At 41.6% G+C, this 22,977-nt stretch overlaps 1 protein-coding gene across 1 annotated transcript in view; it reads right to left on the reverse strand.

The window, feature by feature from the left end:
- Nucleotides 1-22,977, reverse strand: part of AOX1 (aldehyde oxidase 1) — a 69,972-nt gene that overhangs the window by 32,190 nt on the left and 14,805 nt on the right. Inside the window, exons 7-20 of the mRNA XM_082658834.1 lie at nt 22,220-22,309; nt 21,490-21,570; nt 20,517-20,661; nt 19,669-19,761; nt 18,667-18,818; nt 18,383-18,476; nt 16,943-17,052; nt 15,744-15,928; nt 14,622-14,784; nt 12,458-12,550; nt 7,737-7,906; nt 7,261-7,387; nt 4,912-5,034; nt 1,515-1,611 (exon numbers count right to left, since the gene is read on the reverse strand). Coding sequence (XP_082514960.1) covers nt 1,515-1,611; nt 4,912-5,034; nt 7,261-7,387; nt 7,737-7,906; nt 12,458-12,550; nt 14,622-14,784; nt 15,744-15,928; nt 16,943-17,052; nt 18,383-18,476; nt 18,667-18,818; nt 19,669-19,761; nt 20,517-20,661; nt 21,490-21,570; nt 22,220-22,309 — 1,723 coding nt within the window. The remainder of the gene's footprint in view (nt 1-1,514; nt 1,612-4,911; nt 5,035-7,260; nt 7,388-7,736; nt 7,907-12,457; nt 12,551-14,621; nt 14,785-15,743; nt 15,929-16,942; nt 17,053-18,382; nt 18,477-18,666; nt 18,819-19,668; nt 19,762-20,516; nt 20,662-21,489; nt 21,571-22,219; nt 22,310-22,977) is intronic.

Genomic DNA, 22,977 nt, shown 5'->3' on the forward strand with positions numbered 1-22,977 from the left:
AATTTTAGAACTAAGAAATACAACACTCAGAATATAAGGGGCTCAGTGGATGAGCTCAACAACAGAATAGAGAGAACAGTGGGAATCACCAGGGAACAAGAATACAGAACAATAGAAATTGCTCAACCTGAGCAATAGAGAGAATAGACTGAAAAGAAAATGAGTAGAGCCTCAGACACAGTTGTGATTAAGATTAAAGTCTGAACATCTATGTCATTAAAGTCGAGTATTTGAAGATGTAATACGTGAAAATTTCCCAAACTTGGTAAAAGACACCAACTTACAGAAGCTGAGTAAATCCCAAAGAAGATAAACCAAAGAAACTCATGCCAAGACACATCACAGTCAAACTTCTGAAAACTAAAAACAAAGTATGTTGAAAGAAGAGAGAGAAAAACACTGCCTCTCCTATTGGGGAAAAATACTTCAAAAGACAGCAGATTTCTCATCAGAAACCATGGAGGCCAGAAGAACTGGTATAACATATTTCTTCAAGTGCTAAAAGACCTGTCAACTCAGAATTCTATATTCAGTGAAAATATCTTTCAAGGATAAAAAAGAAATTAAAAAGACATTCTCAGATGGGGGCTTCCCTGGTGGCGCAGTGGTTGAGGGTCCGCCTGCCGATGCAGGGGACACAGGTTTGTGCCCTGGTCTGGGAAGATCCCACATGCCGCGGAGCGCCTGGGCCTGTGAGCCATGGCCGCTGAGCCTGCGCGTCCGGAGCCTGTGTTCCACAACGGGAGAGGCCACAACAGTGAGAGGCCCGCGTACCGCAAAAAAAACAAAACAAAAAACCAACTGTATGTTTATGTAAGATAATATCCTTGTTCTTAGAAAATGGACACTGTGGTATTTAGGAGGACAGAGGCATCAAGTCAGTAACTTACTCTCAAATGGCTCAAAAAAAAAAGTGTGTGCGTGCATATGTCTCTCCCTCTCTCTCTATATATATAGAGAGAGACAGACAGACAGGCAGAGAGACAGAGACAGAGACAGAGACACACACACACACAGAATGATAAAGCAAGTGTCATGAAATGTCTATTGGGGAATCTGGGTAATTAGGAGTTTCTTTAATGTTTCTGCAACTTTTCTGAAATCTAAAACTATTTCAAAATAAAAAGTTACAAAAATTTTATTGGAAAGTTCAAATCAACTGATTTCCAGGAGGGAAATTTAATTTTCATTACATATATACATAACTAAAGGAAGTCTGCAAGGAAGTGGGGGAAGGAGACAGGGAAGGAAAGAAGAAAGGAAGGAGAAAGCAGAGATGGAGGGGGGAGGGAGAAGTCAGAAAGGATGAAACAGAAAGAAACATGGGCTTTGGAAATCCTGAAAAAAGCTATCAATCCACAGTGCTTCGTGGCTTAGTGGCTGTTGTATGACGGTGCTCCTTAACCACTCTGAGCCTCAGTTTCCAGACCTTCAGGAAAACAGACACCATCTGTATAACAACTGGGCAGGCCGGGGTTGCTTCCCCTCTCATCATTCTTTTCAGATAGTTTTACCTTCAAGAATTTGATCCACCATTTTAAATGCTTCATCAATATTTCCATACTCCAGTTTCCTTTCTTGCTCGAAGAAGGACTTGTGTTGTATAGCTTCCTAGAAAGAGAACAGAAAAGTGAGGCCCCCGGGGCAAGAGACCCAGCCCTACAGCAGTAGCCACATGTGATGCTGCATCGTCTGAGTCTGCGCAGCGCTTCTCTTGCTCTGGAATCGCATGAGCTGAGCTGAGAACCAGGCTGCAGAAAGACTCCCCATGGAGCAAATGCAAATGTCCGCATCAAAAAAAAAAAAAGTATGCTCAGAAAACACCTAGCACCAGGTGGTCCCATTACGGAACTAATATTTCCAGGCAGATTATTCTTTTCATTCCACAGCCCATGTTATGCAGCCAGTGTAACAAGGCACAGGGGTTTAGATCTTGGGCTCTGGACCCAGTCAGAGTTGTGTCCATTTTCTCCATTTACCAGCTGTTTGACTGTGGGTCTGTTACTTCACTTCTTTGAGCCTCATCTGTAAAATGAAGGTAGAGTTGTGCACATAGCTCCAATAGGGTTGTGGAAAGAATAGAATGAAATGAGGCATGAAAGAGCTTACACGGCATATAATAAGTGCTCTGTCAGTGTTAGCTGAAGACACTCTAGTGATAAGGACATGGTGGCCTTGCCTGCCAGCCCCAAGCTCCTCTGGGGGTATGAGTACAGCATTTGCACCTGGGACCTCCAGCCCTAGAAGAAAGATTCCATTACAAGTCCAGAGTGGGTACCACAAATCCACTTATATTCTGGCTCCTAATGGCTTCTCCCAGATGCCTACTGAAAGGGGTACAGTAGTAGGTACACATAATCAGGGATGTAGCTATAATAATCCAGGTTGGTTTTCTTACCTATCCTTAGGAATTCATCTTGCTGTAATCCCTGGGTCCTTGGCAAACGTGACATGCCAGCTCCTGCCAGAATTTCTACAATGCATTATTGTCCATCTATGAAATTCCAGCCTGCTGGCGGCTAGGGGTTCTCCTAACTCTGGCTCCCTCTGGCCACCAATCGGTGTCTAGACCTATCAGTATACCTTACGGGATGTTCTATTGTGATCCCGCCATTTCCTCCATTCAAAAAGTGGGTTGGTTTTTTTCTACTACCATGGGGCCAAGGGTCTTTGATAGAGTGTCTGTTGATCGCTTCTATTGCTGATCAGCTGCTGGACCTTGGGTAACTGTGTCTTTCAGTTTCTGCATCAGAATTGGGATAATGGGGAGTTTTTACCTCATAGGATTGTTGTGAGCATTTAGTGAGTTAATGAAGGAAACCTGCTTAGAACAAGGTAAACACACAGAGAACTCTAGGTATTAGCTATGGCCACGTTGTTGACCATGACGATTGATGAGAGATTCTGGTCGGAAGCATAGTTTTCTCACCATGGTCATCAGCCTGACCCCGTGAGCCAAGAGTTTTGATAGCATTTCCCCACTCAAACTATTAAAAATTCAAAACAGCATAAGCTAGGTTAAACAGTAGTGACAGTGCTGGAGATCCATTTGTTTTTATCCTATTTTGATTGATAACACACTTCCTAATGGAATCAATTCATATGATTTTCTTATTAATCTAAGACTCAGATATTCTAGGTTCAAAACAGAAATTAAGTTTTATAAATCCAATTTTTTTTTAAGTTTAATCTTTTTTCCACTTCCCTTGCTGCTTGCTCTTTGAGTAACTTGGAGCTAATTTCCAGAATATTTCTTGGTCAGCAAAGTGATAAAAAGAACTGTAATGTGTAGGGAGCAGGACATACTTCCTTGCTATACAGTTTGATTAAACCTACTTGATCTAGTTGATTAACCCTGGAGAGTTTAACCTCTGATATAAACATATATAAAGGTATAAAGAGGTAGCTCTTTTCCACGATGTCAAAGTTTGGTATTTGATGCTGGGATTCTCTGGCAGACAATTAGAGATGTGCCAGTCCAAGTTGGGGGGGAAGGGGTGGGAAGAGAGTGGTGTCTATTTGCTTATTTGGAATTTTATTTGGCTGGAAAGTGGGATGAGGGGGAAGGGAAGATATTTAGCTACTGGAATTGGGCAAAGAATTACAAACAAGATTTTTGATAAAGTATTACGGACATAATTTCTTACTAAGAAGTAAGCCTAACTCTAAAACAAAATGTTGAGGAAGGAATGTATAAAGTAAGCAAGAAGAGCAGGCAACATATGAATGAAAAGGGTTTAAGAAGGGAACAGAATGTTTGAATTTGAAACTGGCCAGGAAAATTTGGAAAGCATAGTCACTCTTTGACTCCAACTAAACTTTTATGTTTTTGTCTCCTTGACATGATTTTATTTTAATTTCAGAACACTGAGGACATTGTCCAGAAACAAACACTATGTTCCTTGGCATGAAGCAGCATGATAGGAAACATAACCAAGGCCAAGTTCTCCTGGAGACACTAATCTTGGCCAACTTATTTCCTTATTTTCTGCCTCAGAGCATGCTAGTTACCTAGAGCCCAATTTATTTATTATGTTGTGGAGATAATATTGTATTCCGAGATTACCCTGAGTCTGTATGTGCTGAATCTTATCTATTCATGATGCTTTCCCAACTTTCATGCTTTTATTATTTAGTAAATTATAAGAACCAGTGAAATATATGCAGAAGAATACTCATATCATTTTAGGGAGATGAGTCTGAAAACCTTTAGAAATTTCAAAATCCTTTTTAAAAAACAGGATAGGAAATGCAGTTCCCCAATTTGTTTAAGTTGCCAAAATAGCTGTAGGCATCATAGGATCTATTTCTCATACTTACTTAAGATATGCATCAAAGGATCTAAAACTAGTGTCTCCAATATATGCTTCATAGAGCATCTTGTTGGTTCTCACTGTGTACCTGAAAGAGTCTGGGTGAAGGTGTATATGGAGTCCTGAACATTGTTGGTTACCCATCCAGCATTCTTTTCACCTGTCCCCTTCCAAATAGTGCTCAGATTTCTGTTTAGGTCTCCATCACTCCCCCATACAGCCCATAAACCGCAAAGAAATCTGACCCCCCCGCCAGCAGTAACCACCAGTTCTTGCCAGTCATGAATTCAGAGAGGGATGTGACCTACTCGTGGGATGTTGGGACAATGGCATCCTTTCTTGCTTATTGGACGTGAACTGGAAGCTCCTGGCTGCCAACCTGTCACCACAGGAGATAAAGCCTGTACCATGGGCAGCAAGGAGGAGAGGCAGAAGATCAGCTTTCTTGCTAACACTGATAGAGTTTGAGGCCAACAAAGCCCCTGTTTTTCGGAAGCCACTTTGAGTTGCATTTTCTTTCCTGTTTCTGCAGTCAAAAGCATGTTAAGTGATATGCCACTGAAATCTGCTCTTCTGGCGCAACCTTTGAACTCATTACCTCGATGGTCAGGATCAGTGGCTCCAAATCTCGGTAGACAATCTTCACTCGCTGTGCAGCTCGCTTTGCCTGAACCTCAGAATCAGCAATCACGGCACAGACAAGCTCACCCACGCAAAATACCTACAACACAGAAAAGACCTCTGTTCCCAAGGAGGGCAGGCACCAGGGCCTCTCCTTTTGTTCATTCCCCGCCTCCCTGCTATCACAGAGCTAGACACACAGTCAATGACCCCTTCACATGTGACTTAACCGCAGTGCTGTGGTGAACGAAGGCTTCGGTAGGGAAGCACATTTGTCAGAGTTGGCCTGCTGACCTCGGGCACTGGGAGAGTGCAGGTCTTTGCGCTGCATCATTGGCAGCGGTGGCTGAAGAGGGACAGGTCTGAGGCTGCCTCATGTACAGCAGAAGAGTCAGTCCCGTGGTTTGACCTGGGGTTGCCACACCACGAGCTGGGCCATTCTGAGAAGTGGCCTCTCCTTCATGAACCGGGAGCACAGACCATCTCACCCAGACCATCTCACCCAGAGAGGAAGGAGGGAGAGAGTGATAATGCAGCACTGCTGGTGAGCACATGTCTGCCCTGAACTGTGGTGGAGCACAGGCTTTTCACGGAGAGAAGTGACTACAGGAGCCAAGAGCGAGCCCGGAGCATTCTTCGGTTCACCAGCAGGTGGGGTAGGTAGGCGGCCTAAGGAGGTCACCCAGGGACCAGGGTAGAAAGCGGATGGGGATAAACAAGGTTAAGGCTCCAGAGAGGTAAAACAGTCAGGACTGGAAGAAGTCATACGACTCTTTGATTCTCTTTCCCACCTTTTACTGTGATCCAAATCAAAACATAATCACTCATTTTTAAGAACGACATTAGATTATTAGGTCTCTTCTACAATGAACATATAGTAGTTTTATCACCAAACAAAAATGGTAGTTAAAGAAAAGTTAAATCCAGCACACACACACAAAAGGGTGTTGGGTACGGGTGGGCGGGGGCGTGGGGAGACACATGAAACAAAAATGGCAAGTGTTAATAATGGTTGGAGCTGGGTGATGGGCCTAAGGGGATTCATTGTACTAGTCTCTACTTTTGTGTGTGTTTAAAATTTCTGCAATGAAACGATTTTTTAAAGATATAGCGTGCTAAGGACAAATGTTAAAAAAAAGGAATGAAACTAACGGAGGCAATCATTCGCAACAGCTCTGTTCTCCGCTCTCCACAGACGTGGGTCTTGCCCTGTGACCTGGTTCACAGACACACGCCTGAGATGCTCAGAATCAACGTGCACACACCTCAGAGCCCAGGAGGGCTTCGCTTGGTTAATTAACATTCACGCAAAGGCCATAGCTCTCATTGTCCTCTGCCTTGGGGGAGGTTCAACCTTGACATCAGACTCTCAGTCACCAAACTTTCATTTTTATCAACTGTGTCTGCTAGTGAGAGCCAGAGGCAGGGACTCTTGCAAATGATAAAGCTCTTTTGGGTAAACACTGAACTGAGAATCTGGAGTTATGCAGGAAACCTTCTGGACACTGCCCTTGCTGCATCTTCCGATAACCTGAGATACAGTAGTCAATGTTTCAATCATCTGAAACGTTCAAATGGCAACAATGCTATCACTGTTCCTCTGCTCATTGACTCTTCTTTGTAGGAAGCAGTGTATGGAATATGCCGATGAATCAGACGTGGGCCCTCACTCAAGGCATTTTACTAGGTAGGAGAAATAGGTAAGACATAGACATAGATACATAAGCTCAATATAAGATAGAAAGTGCAATAAAGGTCCACTTTGCCTTCTCCTGCAGACTTTAAGTTCTGCAAGGGCAAGAACCACAGGGGTCTTGTTCACCTACAGCAGTAGGTGCTCCCTTAAAAGATGCCTGTTGAACACATGGCATATGAATGAACGAGAGGGAGTGAGTTCCGAGGGGGGGGAGAGAACTCCTGGATTAAAGGATAAGGAAAGACTTCATGGTGGAGCTACCCCTTGAACTTGGACGTTGGACTGAGACTGGGGCAATGGCAAGGGATTCTCAGGGAAAGTATCAGAAAATAAAAGTCATTATTCTCTTCTCATATATCCTTTCATAAGTATGAAAGCAACACATGATCTTACTACTAGAAAATATAAAACACTCAAGTATCTTTTATATAACTAGTCAACTTCTTTACTTACGTGGAAAATGAATATTTTTGAACTAATTCACTATTAGAATATAGTGATTTATAATAAGCATTCAAAGAATACTGGAATCCTTTATGATGTGCCAAGTTCAATGTTATCTTTTAAGAAAATACGAAGTGTCATAAACTGAGGAAGTTACTTTTAAAACAGAAAGCAAAAATGCAGTACCTCGTCTGTCGATAGAAGTTTCTCAGGTACGGTTAAAAGGCGGAAGGAGTTGATGCCATGAAGATGTTCCTCAGTCAGGATGTCCACCACACCTGGCAGGCTGAGAGCTTCTGACAGATCCACAGACCTAAATGAGAACACACAGAACAGGGCTACTCAGGGTGGCCCTGCAGCCTGCAGACCACAGAGAACATGCTTAATCCGAGAATAAGATACGAGAGAGGGAAGATACATCCAAAACCCTCCAATAGTTCTATGCCAGACAATGTGGGAAAAATTCCTGGGACAATGAAGTTATTATATGGAGGGACAAACTGTGGTGAAGCCTACACTTTGATCCCATTTCACTTCAAATCTAATACATTGGACATTGCCAACAAATAGCTTACCCTCTTCAAACCGTTACTTTTCACTAATGTGACTTGGCCAAAAAAGGCAATCATTTCTGTCTACTGGGTAAAAACCTTATCACTTACACAATCTTAGCGTGAGCTCTTGAGCTTGTTACAAAAGTCAAGAACAGCTCCCGGTCCACTGCAGGCATGTCATCACAGTAGATGGCTTCACCTGTGGCATGCTTAATACCAGACAGATGCATGATGGGATGGCCAACTGGGTCTTCAGGGAGCTGCTTTGGGTCTGCATTCTGTTTAATCAATAATCAACATATCATTTTTATAATCATATTATGCACATCTCTCATAAGAGGGGAGCTATATCATTTACATCCAAACCAGAACACTTTCGAAAATAAAGACGTCACTATTAATAACACCAGGACAGTAAGCCTATTTCAATAATTCAGTAGGCAAACTGGGATGTATAGCCATGATGTTGTTCTTATTTTTTTCCCCACTATTTTGATACAGACCACAAACGTCTCTAATGCAAATTCTATTTGTGTAAGTAAATGAATATAAATCTTTCTTCCTGACAATATAAAATGATGTCCTCTTGCAAATGCTCATGTATTTCTTTAATTTTTATTATCAAAATTATTTTACTGTTGTAGCTAAGCATGGCACATGTACTATTTTGCAGAAAAGCCTGATGACCATGTTTATAGAAAATGAGTGCATGCATTCAACCACAAGAGCTTTTGTTATTTTCTTCTTTGAGCGAGGAAGTCTAAGAAATAATTGGTAAGACTCATAACTCAGACAATCCTGACAAAGAATGAAGACAAAGGAAGCTGCATTTTGAGGAATGATTCACTAATATGACTTTTTCTTAGAGACCCACGGAGTAAAATGTCTTGCCACTGGTATACCTTAAATATGCTTCATTAACCAAAGTCGAAATTAAGAAACATAACATCTCCTCCAGTATTTTAAAATCAGAGAGTTGTTAGCTTTCTTGGTTGGGAGAAGAATTGGAGGTATGAAGAAAGAAGGGTTAAGAGACATGGTATAGACCACACTCAGAGGCCAGGGGCAAGGCTGAGGCTGCCGAGGGGTCCGGTGATGGGACTGTGGGAGGTGGGAATTCCAGGAAAGTTGCCAGCCAAGCGGCCACTCCCAAAAGGCTCCTCTCAAAGAAGGCAGCTCTGGGGCCTGGAGCTCTGCGGGAGGAGCCGCCTGCGAGGCAGTGCCGAGCTGCCCCGTCCACACCTCGCGGGGTCAGTACTGCATCCGGCACCAGAGCTGAGGCCAGACCCCCTAGGCTTTCTCAGGAAGACCCGGGCAGGAGGAGGGTTGGCCAAGGTAAGGCCCGGAAAAAGCAATGGAGGCTCCCTTTCCCACCCCATCTGCTGCTCCACACCGCTTTTCACGGCGTCATCCTGAGCCTGGGTGAAACACGGGCTCTTTCTTTGAGATGAGGCTCACAGTACTCCACTACATCACACAGTAGGAGGGAAGACAGAAAAGGCAACAACAGGGCTTCCCTGGTGGCGCAGTGGTTGAGGGTCCGCCTGCCGGTGCAGGGGACGCGGGTTCGTGCCCCGGTCCGGGAAGATCCCACATGCCGCGGAGCGGCTGGGCCCGTGAGCCATGGCCGCTGAGCCTGCGCGTCCGGAGCCTGTGCTCCGCAACAGGAGAGGTCACGGCGATGAGAGGCCCGCGTACCGCAAAAAAAAAAAAGAAAAGGCACCAACAGAACACATGCTGGTCAGCACCTCTACTGAGAGGAAAAGAAGCCATAGAAGCTGACCTGTTTCCAGCTCAGCATCATGTAAGGCATCTTACATCTTAAATTTCTTTTAAAAAAGAAATTTTTAAAAAGTAAATACATTTGTATTTGGTTCCCAGAATGTGCAGTTTGAGAAAGCCTACTTGTTACATATGGACAATACATCAGCTGTTTGATTCCATCTAGAGTGGTAGCTCATGTCAATCATAGCTGCAGATTTTCCAGAGTCAGAGCTTCCCTTGGTTCAACGAAAGTGCTCTGAGGCTCTTGCTGCACAGAATGGAAGGGAAAGACCCTAGCTGTCTGGGATCCCACTGATCAACTGTCATGTTTTCTTCTCATGCAGGCGTTTTGCTTTTCTGAACATTTGGATTCCATTTACCAAATACCATGAATGGAGGAAAGCCAGCATGGTTACGATGGGAACTTTACATAAAGGTATCTGTAAAAAGACACCTCCCCAAGCCCCTCTGCTGCTCACGAGATCCGGGAAGAATGGTTGTCAGTCACTGCCAACCTACTTGAGGGACTCAAAAAATAAACCTTCAGCTTGAGATAGATCAGAGGTTCTCTAGGCAGGAACCTGGAGAAACCTCTGATCTGTCAGAGGGAAAAGGAGAGTGGCACATGTAATCCGAAAACGCGTTCAGCATTTTTATTGGTTATTAGAGAAATGAGGAAAAAAACCCTATTGTTTTTATACTATAAATGACAACAAGTAAGATATCAGCCAAATTTTCCCTGACAGTTATATGTAGAAAGTAGAGTCATTTCTCAAATGAATTTGGCATAAGACATATGTGTAGGATGCTCTGAACTTATTCCTATTTCATATAAAATATACTGTTTTACAGTAAAATATATACTTACTGATAAATATTTATTGTTTTAAAGCCCATATTTGCTTCACTTAAATGTAAACTTCAATTCTGTAGTTAGTACCAGACAATGCACCAGAAAAGGAATGTTGGCTAAGTCTTTGTGTTTTGTTTTGTGGTGGTTGTGTTCATCCTGACTTTATCAACTAGAAAGCAGAAGATTATGAAGAAAAATAATTTAGAACTTGGACTAGGCACCGTTAAATAAAGGTGGACATTAGGCCACAAATGTAGGGGAAGGCGGGAAATGAGAGAAAATTTTCCATGTTGGGGTTCAGGCAATATGAACAGGAATTTGAATCAGCCCCAGTGCACACCAGCCCCATCCTCACGGCCAAGTGCTCTCAGCAGGCTTCTTCTCCCTCTTCTCTGAGAAGCTGAGGTGGTGATCCAAAGAAAAACATGTATCAGGTCTGGTTTGTTTCAGATGGTAGGGACTGATTCCGCTGTGAAATGCCCCCAAAGTGCTGCCCTGTAATGCTGTGTTGAGTTCTCCATTTGAACAACATTTGAATGAAGAATCACCCACATCTTTTTTTTTTTTTTAATCCAAAGAGATTTTTTCTATCCTGCAGAGCAAAATTCCAGGTAATCCATAAGCTTAGACACTAAGGAAACATATTCATAGGTCTCTACATAGGCTCTGGGAGTTTTCTATGACATAATACTTTTTACTATAAATACTGAAACGCATCACTGCTTTGGGAAAAAAGTGTTTTGAAACCTTGCTGTGAGCCCTGCCTGCCAAAAGGTTGAAGATAAATGCCAAAATACATCTTTCATATATATATCTATAAATATAAAATTGATTAATTTAGCTGAAGCTATAAAATTTTTTTAAAAAGTCAGTTGTGATGAATCTACTGATGAAAGAGGTTGTATTTGATTACTTGCTTGTGTTTGTTATATGGCTAAAGATACCACGGAGGAAAGAATGTTGTCTCCTCTAACTGGTGATCTCTGTCAAAAGGCTTTTAAGCAAATTAACTGATTTGGGGGAAAAAAAATATTGGTCATGACTGCTGAAGTTCCTCTAGCAATGTGGGTATTTGTGTGTGTGTGTGTGCGCCTGTGCGCGTGTGTGTATGTGTGAAAACCCAGAGGAAAAACAAAAATAAAACATATATGTGAGAGATACACTACTTCCAAAACTTGATCTTGCAATCTATAATAACAAACTATGTGAAGATTATCACTTTTCTTTGGATGACTTGAAAGCCCATTAATTTGTTGTTGTCCCCGTGGTTGTTGAAGTTTATTCCATGGTCAAGGCAGTGTTAGGGTATTTATAAATGAGCCAAACGTTGCAGTGGTCGTATTTTACACCGGGGAAGAGGGAAGCTATTTTTGACTTTCAAAATGATCACTTTCAACACTTTCAATGGAGTTTGGCATATTTGAATTTTGAATATACTGAACCTAAAAACTGAAGAGATATATACCAACAGGGAACTGTTTGTTACGACATACTGTAAGCTTTTATAACTAAATTCAACAATAGATCCAATGAACTGAATCTATTTAAAAAGCATCTTTAAAAAGCCTTTTCATGCTCTTGACTTAATAAAACTCTCAAGGTAAAGTTTCTTGATAACAATTTCAAGGAGAAGCACTGAATCTTATCTAGTTTGCCAATAGGAGGACTTCAGGCGATACTCTTATGATGTTGTAGCTGAAAATTCTGTTTGAAAGTCATGAGGACTTGTGTTCCAATAGGCAGCTTTCATTAGGAGACCTTGAAATTAGCTCTTAGAACTTACGTTTGATTCAACTCTAAAACTCTAACTCACAGAGAAAACACTTGGAGAATGGGAACTGGGGGAGCAGAGTATCTCCACATCCAAACAAAATAAATCAGCAGCTCTGCCTTTGGTTGTGTCCTGACTTCCACAATGCCAAGGGCAAGAGCACATGGCAAACTAGGCAGCTTGTTCATGTCAGTGGTACAAGGCCACAGAACAAAACACACAGTCCTCAAGTTGAAAACAGACATTTAAAAAAATTACCACTGCTAGCTTTATTTTTAATCACAATACTGCATTGATTTTGAAATTTAATTAACAGTAAAGAAGGCTGTGGGTTCACCAGAAGGCGAGCTCGGGCTAATACATCTTGACAATCACTGAGAGATAAGTGAAGAAGCTTTAGCCCAGGACCTCTGAATTAAAAAGAAGAAAAAAGCCTCTAACCTGGTACTTTAATGTTCTCCAGGGATGTCTGGAATGAAGCTCTTCTAAAGCACTCTCGTACTTGTCTGTAAGGCTAGGATAGTGAACCGGGTCCTGAAAAGTAGAACCACTGTAGATATTTAAAATATGCCAGAATGGTCTTGGGAGGGAGGCTAGCATGGCTCTTAGCAAGCAACTCTACTATGAAGTCTAAATTTGTTAAGTACTTCCCTAATTCAGAATCCTGGAAGTAGAAGCAGGGTTCTCCCTGACCTCCAGGACACACACTCTGGAAGGTCCACACATATGACCACATATTATGAACAGCCACATGAAAACAGTAGATTACTGACTCCCAATATCTTTATGTTTCTTATGATACTTTCACATGCCTTCCTAAATGATTTGAGGACTTACAAACCAATAAAACAGGAAAGTAGAAGCTAAGTAAATGACTGGAAAGGAAGAGAGTAGTTAAACCAGGAAAAAGTCAGAGCCAAGGTACACCATTGCAAATGAGCATCAAGCTCTGCTTTGTACCACCTGGCCAATCAGGAAGAAGAGAAACTGCGGCGGCTGCACCTCTGCCACAACCTCACAGCAGTAAGCATTCTGGGGCCCCAGGAGGAACACCTCCTAGAGCTGAGGAAAAGTGGGTCAATTTGGTCCTTAGGCAAGACTTCAAACAGTGCACCTAATGGTTATTTTTTACAATTTAAAAGTTTTAACAGAAAATTAAAGCCAACAAAGGCTATTATTTTTAATAGCAGAGGAATATTAATAGAGGAAATTGAATAGAAGGTAAAAGACTATAAGATGGAAGCTGTAATTTATATCATTTGATTCATCCAATAAATTGTATTAGTTTGCTATTAATTGGAGGAGTGTATAGTTGGCTTTATTGCTTTTTCTCTTTTGATTACCTAGTGACAACATGTCACTTATATATGATTTCAAGCTTCTATTCTAAAAACTTTGATACAAGTGTTCTGGTTCTTAGTTCTCATATATAATAAGAAGATACCGTCAGAAACAATGATAAGAGAGAACTCTGCCTCTAATTTAAAGTGATCATACTAGGGCTTCCCCGGTGGTGCAGTGGTTAAGAATCTGCCTGCCAATGCAGGGGGACACGGGTTCGAGCCCTGGTCTGGGCAGATCCCATATGCCACGGAGCAACTAAGCCCGTGTGCCACAACTACTGAGCCTGTGCTCTAAAGCCCGCAAGCCACAGCTACTGAGCCTGCATGCCACAACTACTGAAGCCCGCGTGCCGAGAGCCTGTGCTCCGCAACAAGAGAAGCCTCCACAGTGAGAAGCCCACGCACTGCAGCGAAGAGTAGCTCCCACTCACCACAACTAGAGAAAGCCCGCATGCAGCAACGAAGACCCAACACAGCCAAAAATAAATAATTTTATTAAAAAAAAAAAGTGATCATACTAATTTCTATACCACATGAGGAATGTTCTTGGCTTCTAGTCTAATTTGGTCTGCTGATTGTAGCTTGGGATTAATGAACCAATATGGCTGAAGTTCCCTTTGGGTCTAGCAAATTTATTCCAAACTTTTTTCAGTTGTATCCTCCCTTGCCAACAGTCTTGTAACTCTAATTGTTTGTCATAAGGGAGGCCAGGTGAAAGAATGCCCAGATGCTTACTACTGTGATTATGACTACCAGTAGACAGTCTTCACCATGGTTCTCTGAAGCATTAGGGACCATATGAAGCTTTTTCCTATGATGACACATTTCTCAATAACCTTGTGGAGTGGCTGCCGTTGCCATCTTACAAGTGAGAGAAAACAAAGATGAACCCAGAGAAGAAAGCCAAACATACAAAGGTAAACCTCGACAGGTGGAAGAAACGCTTTCCTAAGGGAAAATATATTCAAATCATTAACAAGTTTCTGAACACAATGGAGACATACAACAGGTCAGAAACAAAATAACTGAGTGGTATTAAACCAAATCCCGCACAACTCTGTGTTCTACTTGCCATTCTTCCCCAAACACTCACTCCATCAACAGACGGCCTGCCATACGCCCAGCAAGCCCGTGAGTCTCGGATTTGGGTTGTTTTTTCTATTCTGTTCCACAGCTATTTGGCAAGGAGTTGTTGCCGCCACTTTGTGTATCCCCAGAGCCCCCAAGACTGGGAAAGGTAATGCATGGTCAGTTCCACTTACCATCCTCTTCAAAATCTGTGACACTTCCAGGTAGAACTTGAAGAGGAAGCTGATGATGAGAGTCCTCCTGAACTCCACCCTCCCACCTGGGGCTGAGCCTGGGAGGGAGACTTCATCCAGAATCAGCCTGCAAGCTGTGTCCAGCATCTCTTCATCCCAGCGCCTGTGGGCGTCAAAAGAGAAGACTCCTAGCCCAACAGGACTCACTACCTCACAGGCTCAGTGAGCTCGTAAGACAAATAGCAACAGTTTAATGCAGCAGAAAAAGAGTACAAACTCCAGAGTCAGGCAACCCAAGTTCAAATCACAGACCACCACTCTCAAGGTGTCTGGCCTGGGCCCACCAGTTCATCATCTCTAAAAGGGCAGTAATGGTAGAACACACCTCCTGGAATGGTCGTGAGAAAGAAATGACAACTCATGTTAAGTCCTCAGCCCAGGAATAACTGCTCCCTAGATCACTAGAACATTTACTGCATGCCAGGTTCTGTTTTACGTACCTTATCTGTATCCATTCATTTAATCCTCTCAACTGTCCTATGAGGTGTGATTATCTCCCTGACTGATAAAGAAACTGAGGTACTGTAAGATTAAGCAAGCTGAAAGAGATCACACAATTTATAAGAGTTGAACTGAGATTTGGACGCAGGCAGTGTGGTTCAATCAAGATCATGGTTTTAACTGTTAGTCTATTACTTCTGAAATGTTAACTGGTACCTAGTAAATCCTCAAGAAATACTGGCGACTAGTATTACGTATAGAAATAAAAAAGTTAGGTATGCATGTGCATTTAGCAAGTTATTATAAAACAAACTCCCATAATCTATCTTTCATAAAGGTAAATTATTCTCTTATGATAAAGAATGCAGATTTACTCATTTTGCTTACTGTGTCTATATACTATTGGGAGATGGGTTCACACACACACACACACACACACACACACACACACTATATGGTGTCCACTTCAGAATTCACTAAGACACATGGGAATAATCATGAGATCTTATTGGAATTCCATGTCATTAAACAGAAAATAGTAAGCATTTTTCTTCTTGTAATTACATGACACCACAGAAAGAGCTGCTCTATTACTTGGAGACTAAGGACATGAATCCATACCTTCCAATGAGTTTCTGGCAGGAATTCTTTGCACAGATGGTGGTTGGACCAACGCCTCCATATGCAATGGATAACTCTCTAATGATGCCATCTCCTCCTCCAAAAAAAACTCTCATTCCCGAATTGACTATCGCTAGCGCGTTCTGTTGCCGCTGGGCTTGTCGGAAGGCTGACACAAACTCCCACTGAAAGCAAAAGTGAAGTGGCACCTATAAAAGCACACTGAGGGACAACTGTGCACAAGGCGGTTTGTTTATGTTGCCTCATTTGACCCTTGCCACACTCTCTGTTATGGGCCAAGTTGTGTCCCCCTCAAAATTGATAAGTTGAAGTCCTAACTCCCAGTACCTCAGGATGTGACTGTATCAGGAGATAGGGTCTTTAAAGAGGTGATTAAGTTAAAATGAGATAATCAGGGTGGGCGATGATGCAGCATGGTGGTGTCCTCACAAGAAGAGGAAATTTGGACACGGACACAAACAGAGGGAAAGCACACGGAGACACAGGGAGAAGATAGTTATCTAAAAGCCAAGGAGAAAAGCCAAGGGAAAACCAACCCTGCAGCACCTGGATATCACACTTCCAGCCTCCACAAGTAAGAGTGTAGTTAACCACCCAGGCTGTGGTTCTTTATTATGGCAGCCCTAGCAAATTCATACACCCTCCAAGGCAAGCTTGATTATTCGCATTTACAGATGAGGCATCTGTAATTAGGAGTGATTCAGTAATGAGCTCAGGGTCAAAGTAGGTCTAAACCTAGGATTCACTCTTGAGTCTGACTCCAAAGCCCTTCTTCTTACCATTAAGTTCTATTGCAAATTTATAGCCTCTTCAAAACCTCAAGATATAAGGAGAAGTTTTAAGTCTTATTTAGGAAAAAGCCTCATGGGACAAAGTATTTTTAAAAATCTGTAAGAAAGTAACTTTAGAGGCTGGTTTGGGTGGGGGGAAGGTGGGGAGGGAGAAAGAGACACAGAGTGAGAGAGAGGTGGCGGGCAGGGTTGGGGAGGAGGGTAGAGTCAAAGGTCTCCAGATTCTAGCAATGATGCGGGTATATAACACAAGTGAAACCTAACTATTCACAAATCCTCATATTCTCCACTGCAAACACTCAACACCTTTTCTTAACCCACCCTATGTGGGAATTAACAAGCTGTGCACTCACAAGTAAAACCAAGAAATTGAAAGGACATCCTCACCTTCCTCAAATAAGGGATGTTCACTGAGATCAAGATTTCTTCAGGCTTAAGGTCAGCACTGGGGCACTTTCTGAGAAACTGCTCATTTAAAGGAATCTGTCGTTTTCCTTCTGTGGAAAGAAATGACACTTTCCCTGGAATCTGTTCCATTAAACAATCAAACTCCCAAAACTTGGGAAATAATTCTACCAAATATCACAGGAAATTTATTGTTTGAGGAAAAAAGTGCTCTTCCTATGTTTAAAAATCTTTCACCATGAAATGGCATCTTGCAATGTTTCTTCCCAACTAGGGCCCACCTTTTTTTTTTTTGGCTTCCATGCTTGATTATAAATAAAAGTATCTAGCAGAGTAGACCAGAGGTCAGGTAGAGTCGGACCTTAGCACTCTTTCTGAACAGCATGATTCATTTTGAGCCTTGTAAGAAGGGAGAGGACATTAATATCCCTTTTGATATTCTAATAAAGTCATTCAACAAACATTTATTTATAACCAAGAACCCTACTTGATACAGTAGTGAATAAATAAATTGCCTTTAATGAATTTTATACTAGTGGGATGCAGTCTTATTTGTTTATATCTTTTCTCAGCACCAAAAGAATTTCTGTTCTTTAATCAGTATATTGGGGGGAGGAACTATTTAAAGCTATAATGAAATAGGACTTTGGGATAAAACTAAGAAGCTTTTGATGTTCATATTTACATCACAAAACCTATTTCTCAATAAATGATTTTTTTAAAGGATGTTACTTAAATTGATAACTGAATGTACACCTTCTTCCTTAAGATAATTTTGTGGTTTAGATGACATGAAGAGTAGGCATTTAACAATGCAGGTAACAGAAAGTTAGTACATATTTCTAAATGAAAAAGAAAACAACGGATGTATAGAGGACCAATGAAAACTTCCTAATAATTGTCGACAAAGTTAAAATAAAAGAAATAACTGAAAAGTCCTGGACTTAGTTTCAAAAAACAAAACTCAAGTAAATAAATATAGAATGAAGCCCAACCACTGTTCAATAGAAAAAGGTCCGCAGGCTTCCATCAATGACAGCATGAGCACATAGCATGACGTGGGTCTCACACACTCCTGTACCACCTGGAGAAAGTCTTTGACAAAGGGGCCCAATCGTTGTCAATAGCCTAGAGTTCTCTCCACTACTCAGATCACACCGGGACACTAGCCAACACTGGTCGATGTCAGGTGACCAGTATGGGACAACATCTCGCACAAGTCCTCAGAAAGAAAGAGATGAAGACATTGGGTGTGTGTGCATTTAGGACCAGACTGACCAACTTTCCAAGCATCCAGAAAGGCAGAGGAATTATTACTATAAAGGATAGTAATTTTCAAAACTGGACTTCCTGCATCCCTAGAGAGGCAAAAGGGTAGGAGGAACAGGGTTTAATAGTCCCTAAGAAGGAGCTGTCACTTACCTTTTGATAGCAAGTTGAGGGTACAGTTGCCCACGGCGAGGAGGGGGTTCAGATCCGAATCTGGATGCCTGCTCACTATGTGGCCCCCTAAAGACTTTTTAAAATAATGGGTTATTTTCACTCCACTTATGTAATTATAAAGACACAAGTGGTAAAATAAGAATCAAGCAAGACTTTGGAAAACTATTCTTTTTGTCTGTTCCAAAAGAATGAAAATGTCATGATTTATCAGGGACAGTCATTCATGGGACACATACTAGGTGTTACAGTCGTCAGATACATACAGCCATGTTCCTGATCTGGGATCCAGCCAGAGTTCCCAGATGCTTCAAGAGGGCATGGTACATCTGTGTCTTCTCCTCCGGGAGCTTCAGGATCCCATTAGCCAGGACGTCCTTCACCTGAGCCAGGCTGAGGGCAGCACCTAAGGTCAGTCCTGAAATGAAATCATTTGTAGATAACGCAATGTGATCATTGCTGACCTGGAAATGTCCATTAGATTTTAGACTACAGATATGGGATCTTTATGCTAGATACACGCTACCCTGCGTACTGGTGGTCATGGTGGTGACGGTGGGAATAGTGGTTGGTAATGGAGGTGTTAATGATGATGGTGAAGGAGGTGATGGTGCTGGTGACAGAGGCAGGGTTGAGAGTGATGGAGGTCATGGAGGCTAAACTTTCTGAACACTCACTGGGTCAAGCACTATGCTGAATGCTTCACAGAATCTTCTTGAATTCTAACAAAGCTCTGAAGTATTAATAGCCCCCCACACACTGAGATTCAGTTAAGTAACTTGACTCAGTTTTTCAGCTAATATATGACATGGTCAGGAATTGGACTCCAGAGCCAGCCTCCAAACCCACATTTCATTGCTTCTCATCATTGTTATTAAATCAGTTTCCTTTATTGAAATGGAAAAGCCAGTTTGTAAGCTGCTTCATACGTAAACTTGTTTGGTTACTACTGTGCTTCTGGAGAGCAAAGACTCTCATCTTTATCTTCTACCCAGCACTTAGCACAGTACCCTTCACTGAAGAGCTGTTACATTTCCCTCATACAGCAGACATAAAAGTTCTTCAGTGAAAACCCGACTCTTCAGACAATTAGTATCTCGTATAATCATAGAGAATTCTTCCCTGAGCCTCCTCCAGTTATCACCTTACAAGGGAGTCTCTCTGTATATTCTAATTATGAATAAGACTTTTTTTGCTTGTCTGCTGATCAAAGCAAATAAGCTGATTAATGCATTTCAACTAAGAAAATAGGGACCTTAAGAACTCACCATTATCTGTATAGTTTACAACACTCAGTTCTTCAATTCTATCAGGAGAAATTATAACTGGGTGAAAGATGCCTTTAAATTTCATGTCAGGCCCTGAAGGATTAGGAAAAAAAAATAAGCAGACTGAGATGAAGGGGGGCTAACTGCCTTTTAGATTTTGAAATTGTGATTAAAACTGATGTCCTTAAATATATAAAACTGATGTCTTTAAATATATAAATATATAAAATATATAAAAAATTACATATCTATTGGTCTGTTCATTGCCAAATCGCACGCACAGAGAATGGACGGGTGGATTTTCACTGAACTTGGGGAACTCTTTGGACTCGTCAGCCTTAAAACTTGGCAGACACGTCCAAGACCACGTGTGGCATACTCAAAATTCTCCTTGGGAAGACTCTAGGAGACTCCTCAAAGAAGTACGCAGTCAAACTGAGTTTACAATGGACACCATAGAAAGAGCCTGTCCCTGCAGTTTAAGAAAACCTATTATGGCCATTGAGACACCACTGAGAGAGGAAACAGCAATTTCAAATACAAGCCCCAGATCAGTCTCTACATGGAAAGACAGGACAGCTGTCACTGGAGCTGCTGCTGCTAATTTGTCATGGAGCAGGCCTCTTGGGTACAGCTCTGTGCACTGCTCCGGTTAGGGCAACAGGAGTTCACTGATGTGATGGAAATTGTAAAAGCCTCTTGAGCAGTGCTCAAGAGAAGTCAAGTATAAATGATTTAAAATGTTATTTCAGACTGCTTTTTCTGAGAACATGCATATATGAGGTTTTCTCCTCCCCAAAGCCCTTTTCCTCAGTTTCCTCATAAGAAGTCCCTGGGGATCTACATACCCACAGAGGTGTTCCCCATGACAACTGGGGCCTGGGGATACTTGACTTTGGCTTCTAGAAGTTCCTTCAGGGTCACTGGAGAAATCCATGTCATTCTATCACCACCAAAAATCCTGGTCCTTTGAGGTTGTTTCTTAGCCATTGTCTATTGAAAAAGCAGTAAAGATTCAAGATCATCTCGTGATAATATTTCCACCTGTTTCTTCTCTGTCTTTATGGGAACAGAGACAGGAGATAGAGATCTTTTTAAAAAATAAAATAATAGTGGGACTTCCCTGGTGGCGCAGTGGATAAGACTTGGCGCTCCCAATGCAGGGGGTCCAGGTTCGATCCCTGGTCAGGGAACTAGATCCCACATGCCACAAGTAAGAGTTCGTATGCCACAACTAAGGAGACCATGCACTGCAAGTAAGACCCAGCTCAGCCAAATAAATAAATATTAAAAAAAAAAATCATCATTGGAAAAAACAAAACAAAATAAAATAAAAGTCACCTAAAAGTAGAGCTTTACTAGGAATCAGAGTACAAGATAAAATATGACAATATTTTACTCCTTCTGGAGACTATTCCAATACATCTCCCTTTGGTGCTTTTATATCTCAAAAGAATCCATTTCTATGCTTAAAAATATTTTACATGCTTAATTTCGTCAAAACATTTAATGGAAGAATAAAACTCAGCAAAACCGGAAATAGAAAACATGTCTAAATCTACAGATGCTGTGATGTCTTTTCAGGACATTTTTTAATACATACCATCTGCTGCTTCTTACGTTCAACTGTCCCCTGGTGGTGACTCCACCCTCATTCCCCCATCTCTGCCCTGGTCCCATACTCTTTAGACCTTGGACTGAGAATGGCAGGTGGATATTACCTATTCGCCAATCAGCTTTCGAGAGGATCCATAAGCAAATATCCTTCCTGGCATTTCACCGTGAATTCCTCTAGGATGAGCTCAACTTTGTCTTACTTACCATTAGCTCAGGAGGAAATATCAATTCCTGAGTTGGATCCAATGGCAGAAACTCCTCTTCTGAGAAGAGTTTTAGATTTGTCTTAAAAAGAGAAAGTACCAGAAGTTATTGTCATCAGGCAATTCTCCCTACTTTAAATCCTTTTGTGGAATAAGGTCAGATGAAGATAGGCACAGAAGAGACAGACAGACAAAAAACCCCACTGGTCAGCCATGGTACCTGGGCTCTAAGCCAAGGGCTCTAACACAGACCAGGTCACCAGCATCTCAGTGCAGATGCTGGTGGGCGTCCAAAGCCCTCAGCCCCTGCACATGCTCCTTGGAGTCTGGGGGGAGCACAGGAGGCAGCAGCGTGAGACACAACTGAGAGCCAGAACACTCCCCTGAATTGCCACCTCTCTTATCACTCCCTGCCCTTCCATTTCCCTAACATCTCCACTAGAAAAAAGACTTGAAGAAGGCTTTTTTTAAACTAAGAGACAATAAGAGATCAATGTGTTCTCCCTCTTATAGGTAGTTGTATGTGACCGAGAGTAACATCAGGAGTGAGGGATGAAGTTGTTAGGTTAGAATTTTTTTTTTTTTTGATAGACATGGGGTGAGAATGGGGGAGGGGACATGCTGCACACCTCAAATTAGCTACCTTACACAGCCATTTAATCTTCCTAAAGGTAAGTTGGTCTCTACTCATGTCCTGAGAAAATCTTATAAAAAATTTACATTTCACTGACCTCATTTCCTTCCTCAAACTCTGGTAATCCATTTATTCCTTGATCCAAACAGCAAACCCCATTTTCTTTACTTTGATAGCAGCCAGAAACCTAGTGGGTGAAGAAAACAAATAACCAAGAATTTATTGTTGATTCTACTAAATATTTTTCCGGCTTTATTGAGATATAATTAACAAATAAAATTGGGTATATTTAAAGTGTACAATGTGACTATTTGACATGCGTATACTTTGTGAAATGATGACCACAACCAAGTTAATTAACACATCCATCACCTCACAGTTACCATTTGTGTGTGTGTGTGTGTGTGTGTGTGTGTGTGGTGAGAACACTTAAGGTCTACTCTCTTCACAAATTTCAAGTACACAACACAGTATTATTACTATAGTCACCAGGCTGTAAAGATCTTATAACAAAGTCTGGCACATGGCAATAAATATTAACAATGGTTGATTTAATATTTCATTAACAAGAAATAATTTATTAATTTATTATTAATAATTTACTAATAAAGAAATATTAACAAGTATTATTATTATCACTCTGTTCTTATGATACACTGCTTTCATCATTTAAATTCCAAAGGGCCATCTTATGTCCCTCATTTCAACATTGTTTGTTCATCTATTCATTCAACAAGCATCGATTGAGTGCCTAATTCCGTTGGTGCACAGTGACTCAGCCTCTGCGTCAAGCAGACCACATTCTGGTAAAGAGACGGAAGAGCGAATGGGCAATTACACCACCATGTGCCCAGC

The sequence above is a fragment of the Grampus griseus genome (assembly GCF_964374135.1).
Source record: "Grampus griseus genome assembly, chromosome: 7".
NCBI lineage: Eukaryota > Metazoa > Chordata > Mammalia > Artiodactyla > Delphinidae > Grampus > Grampus griseus.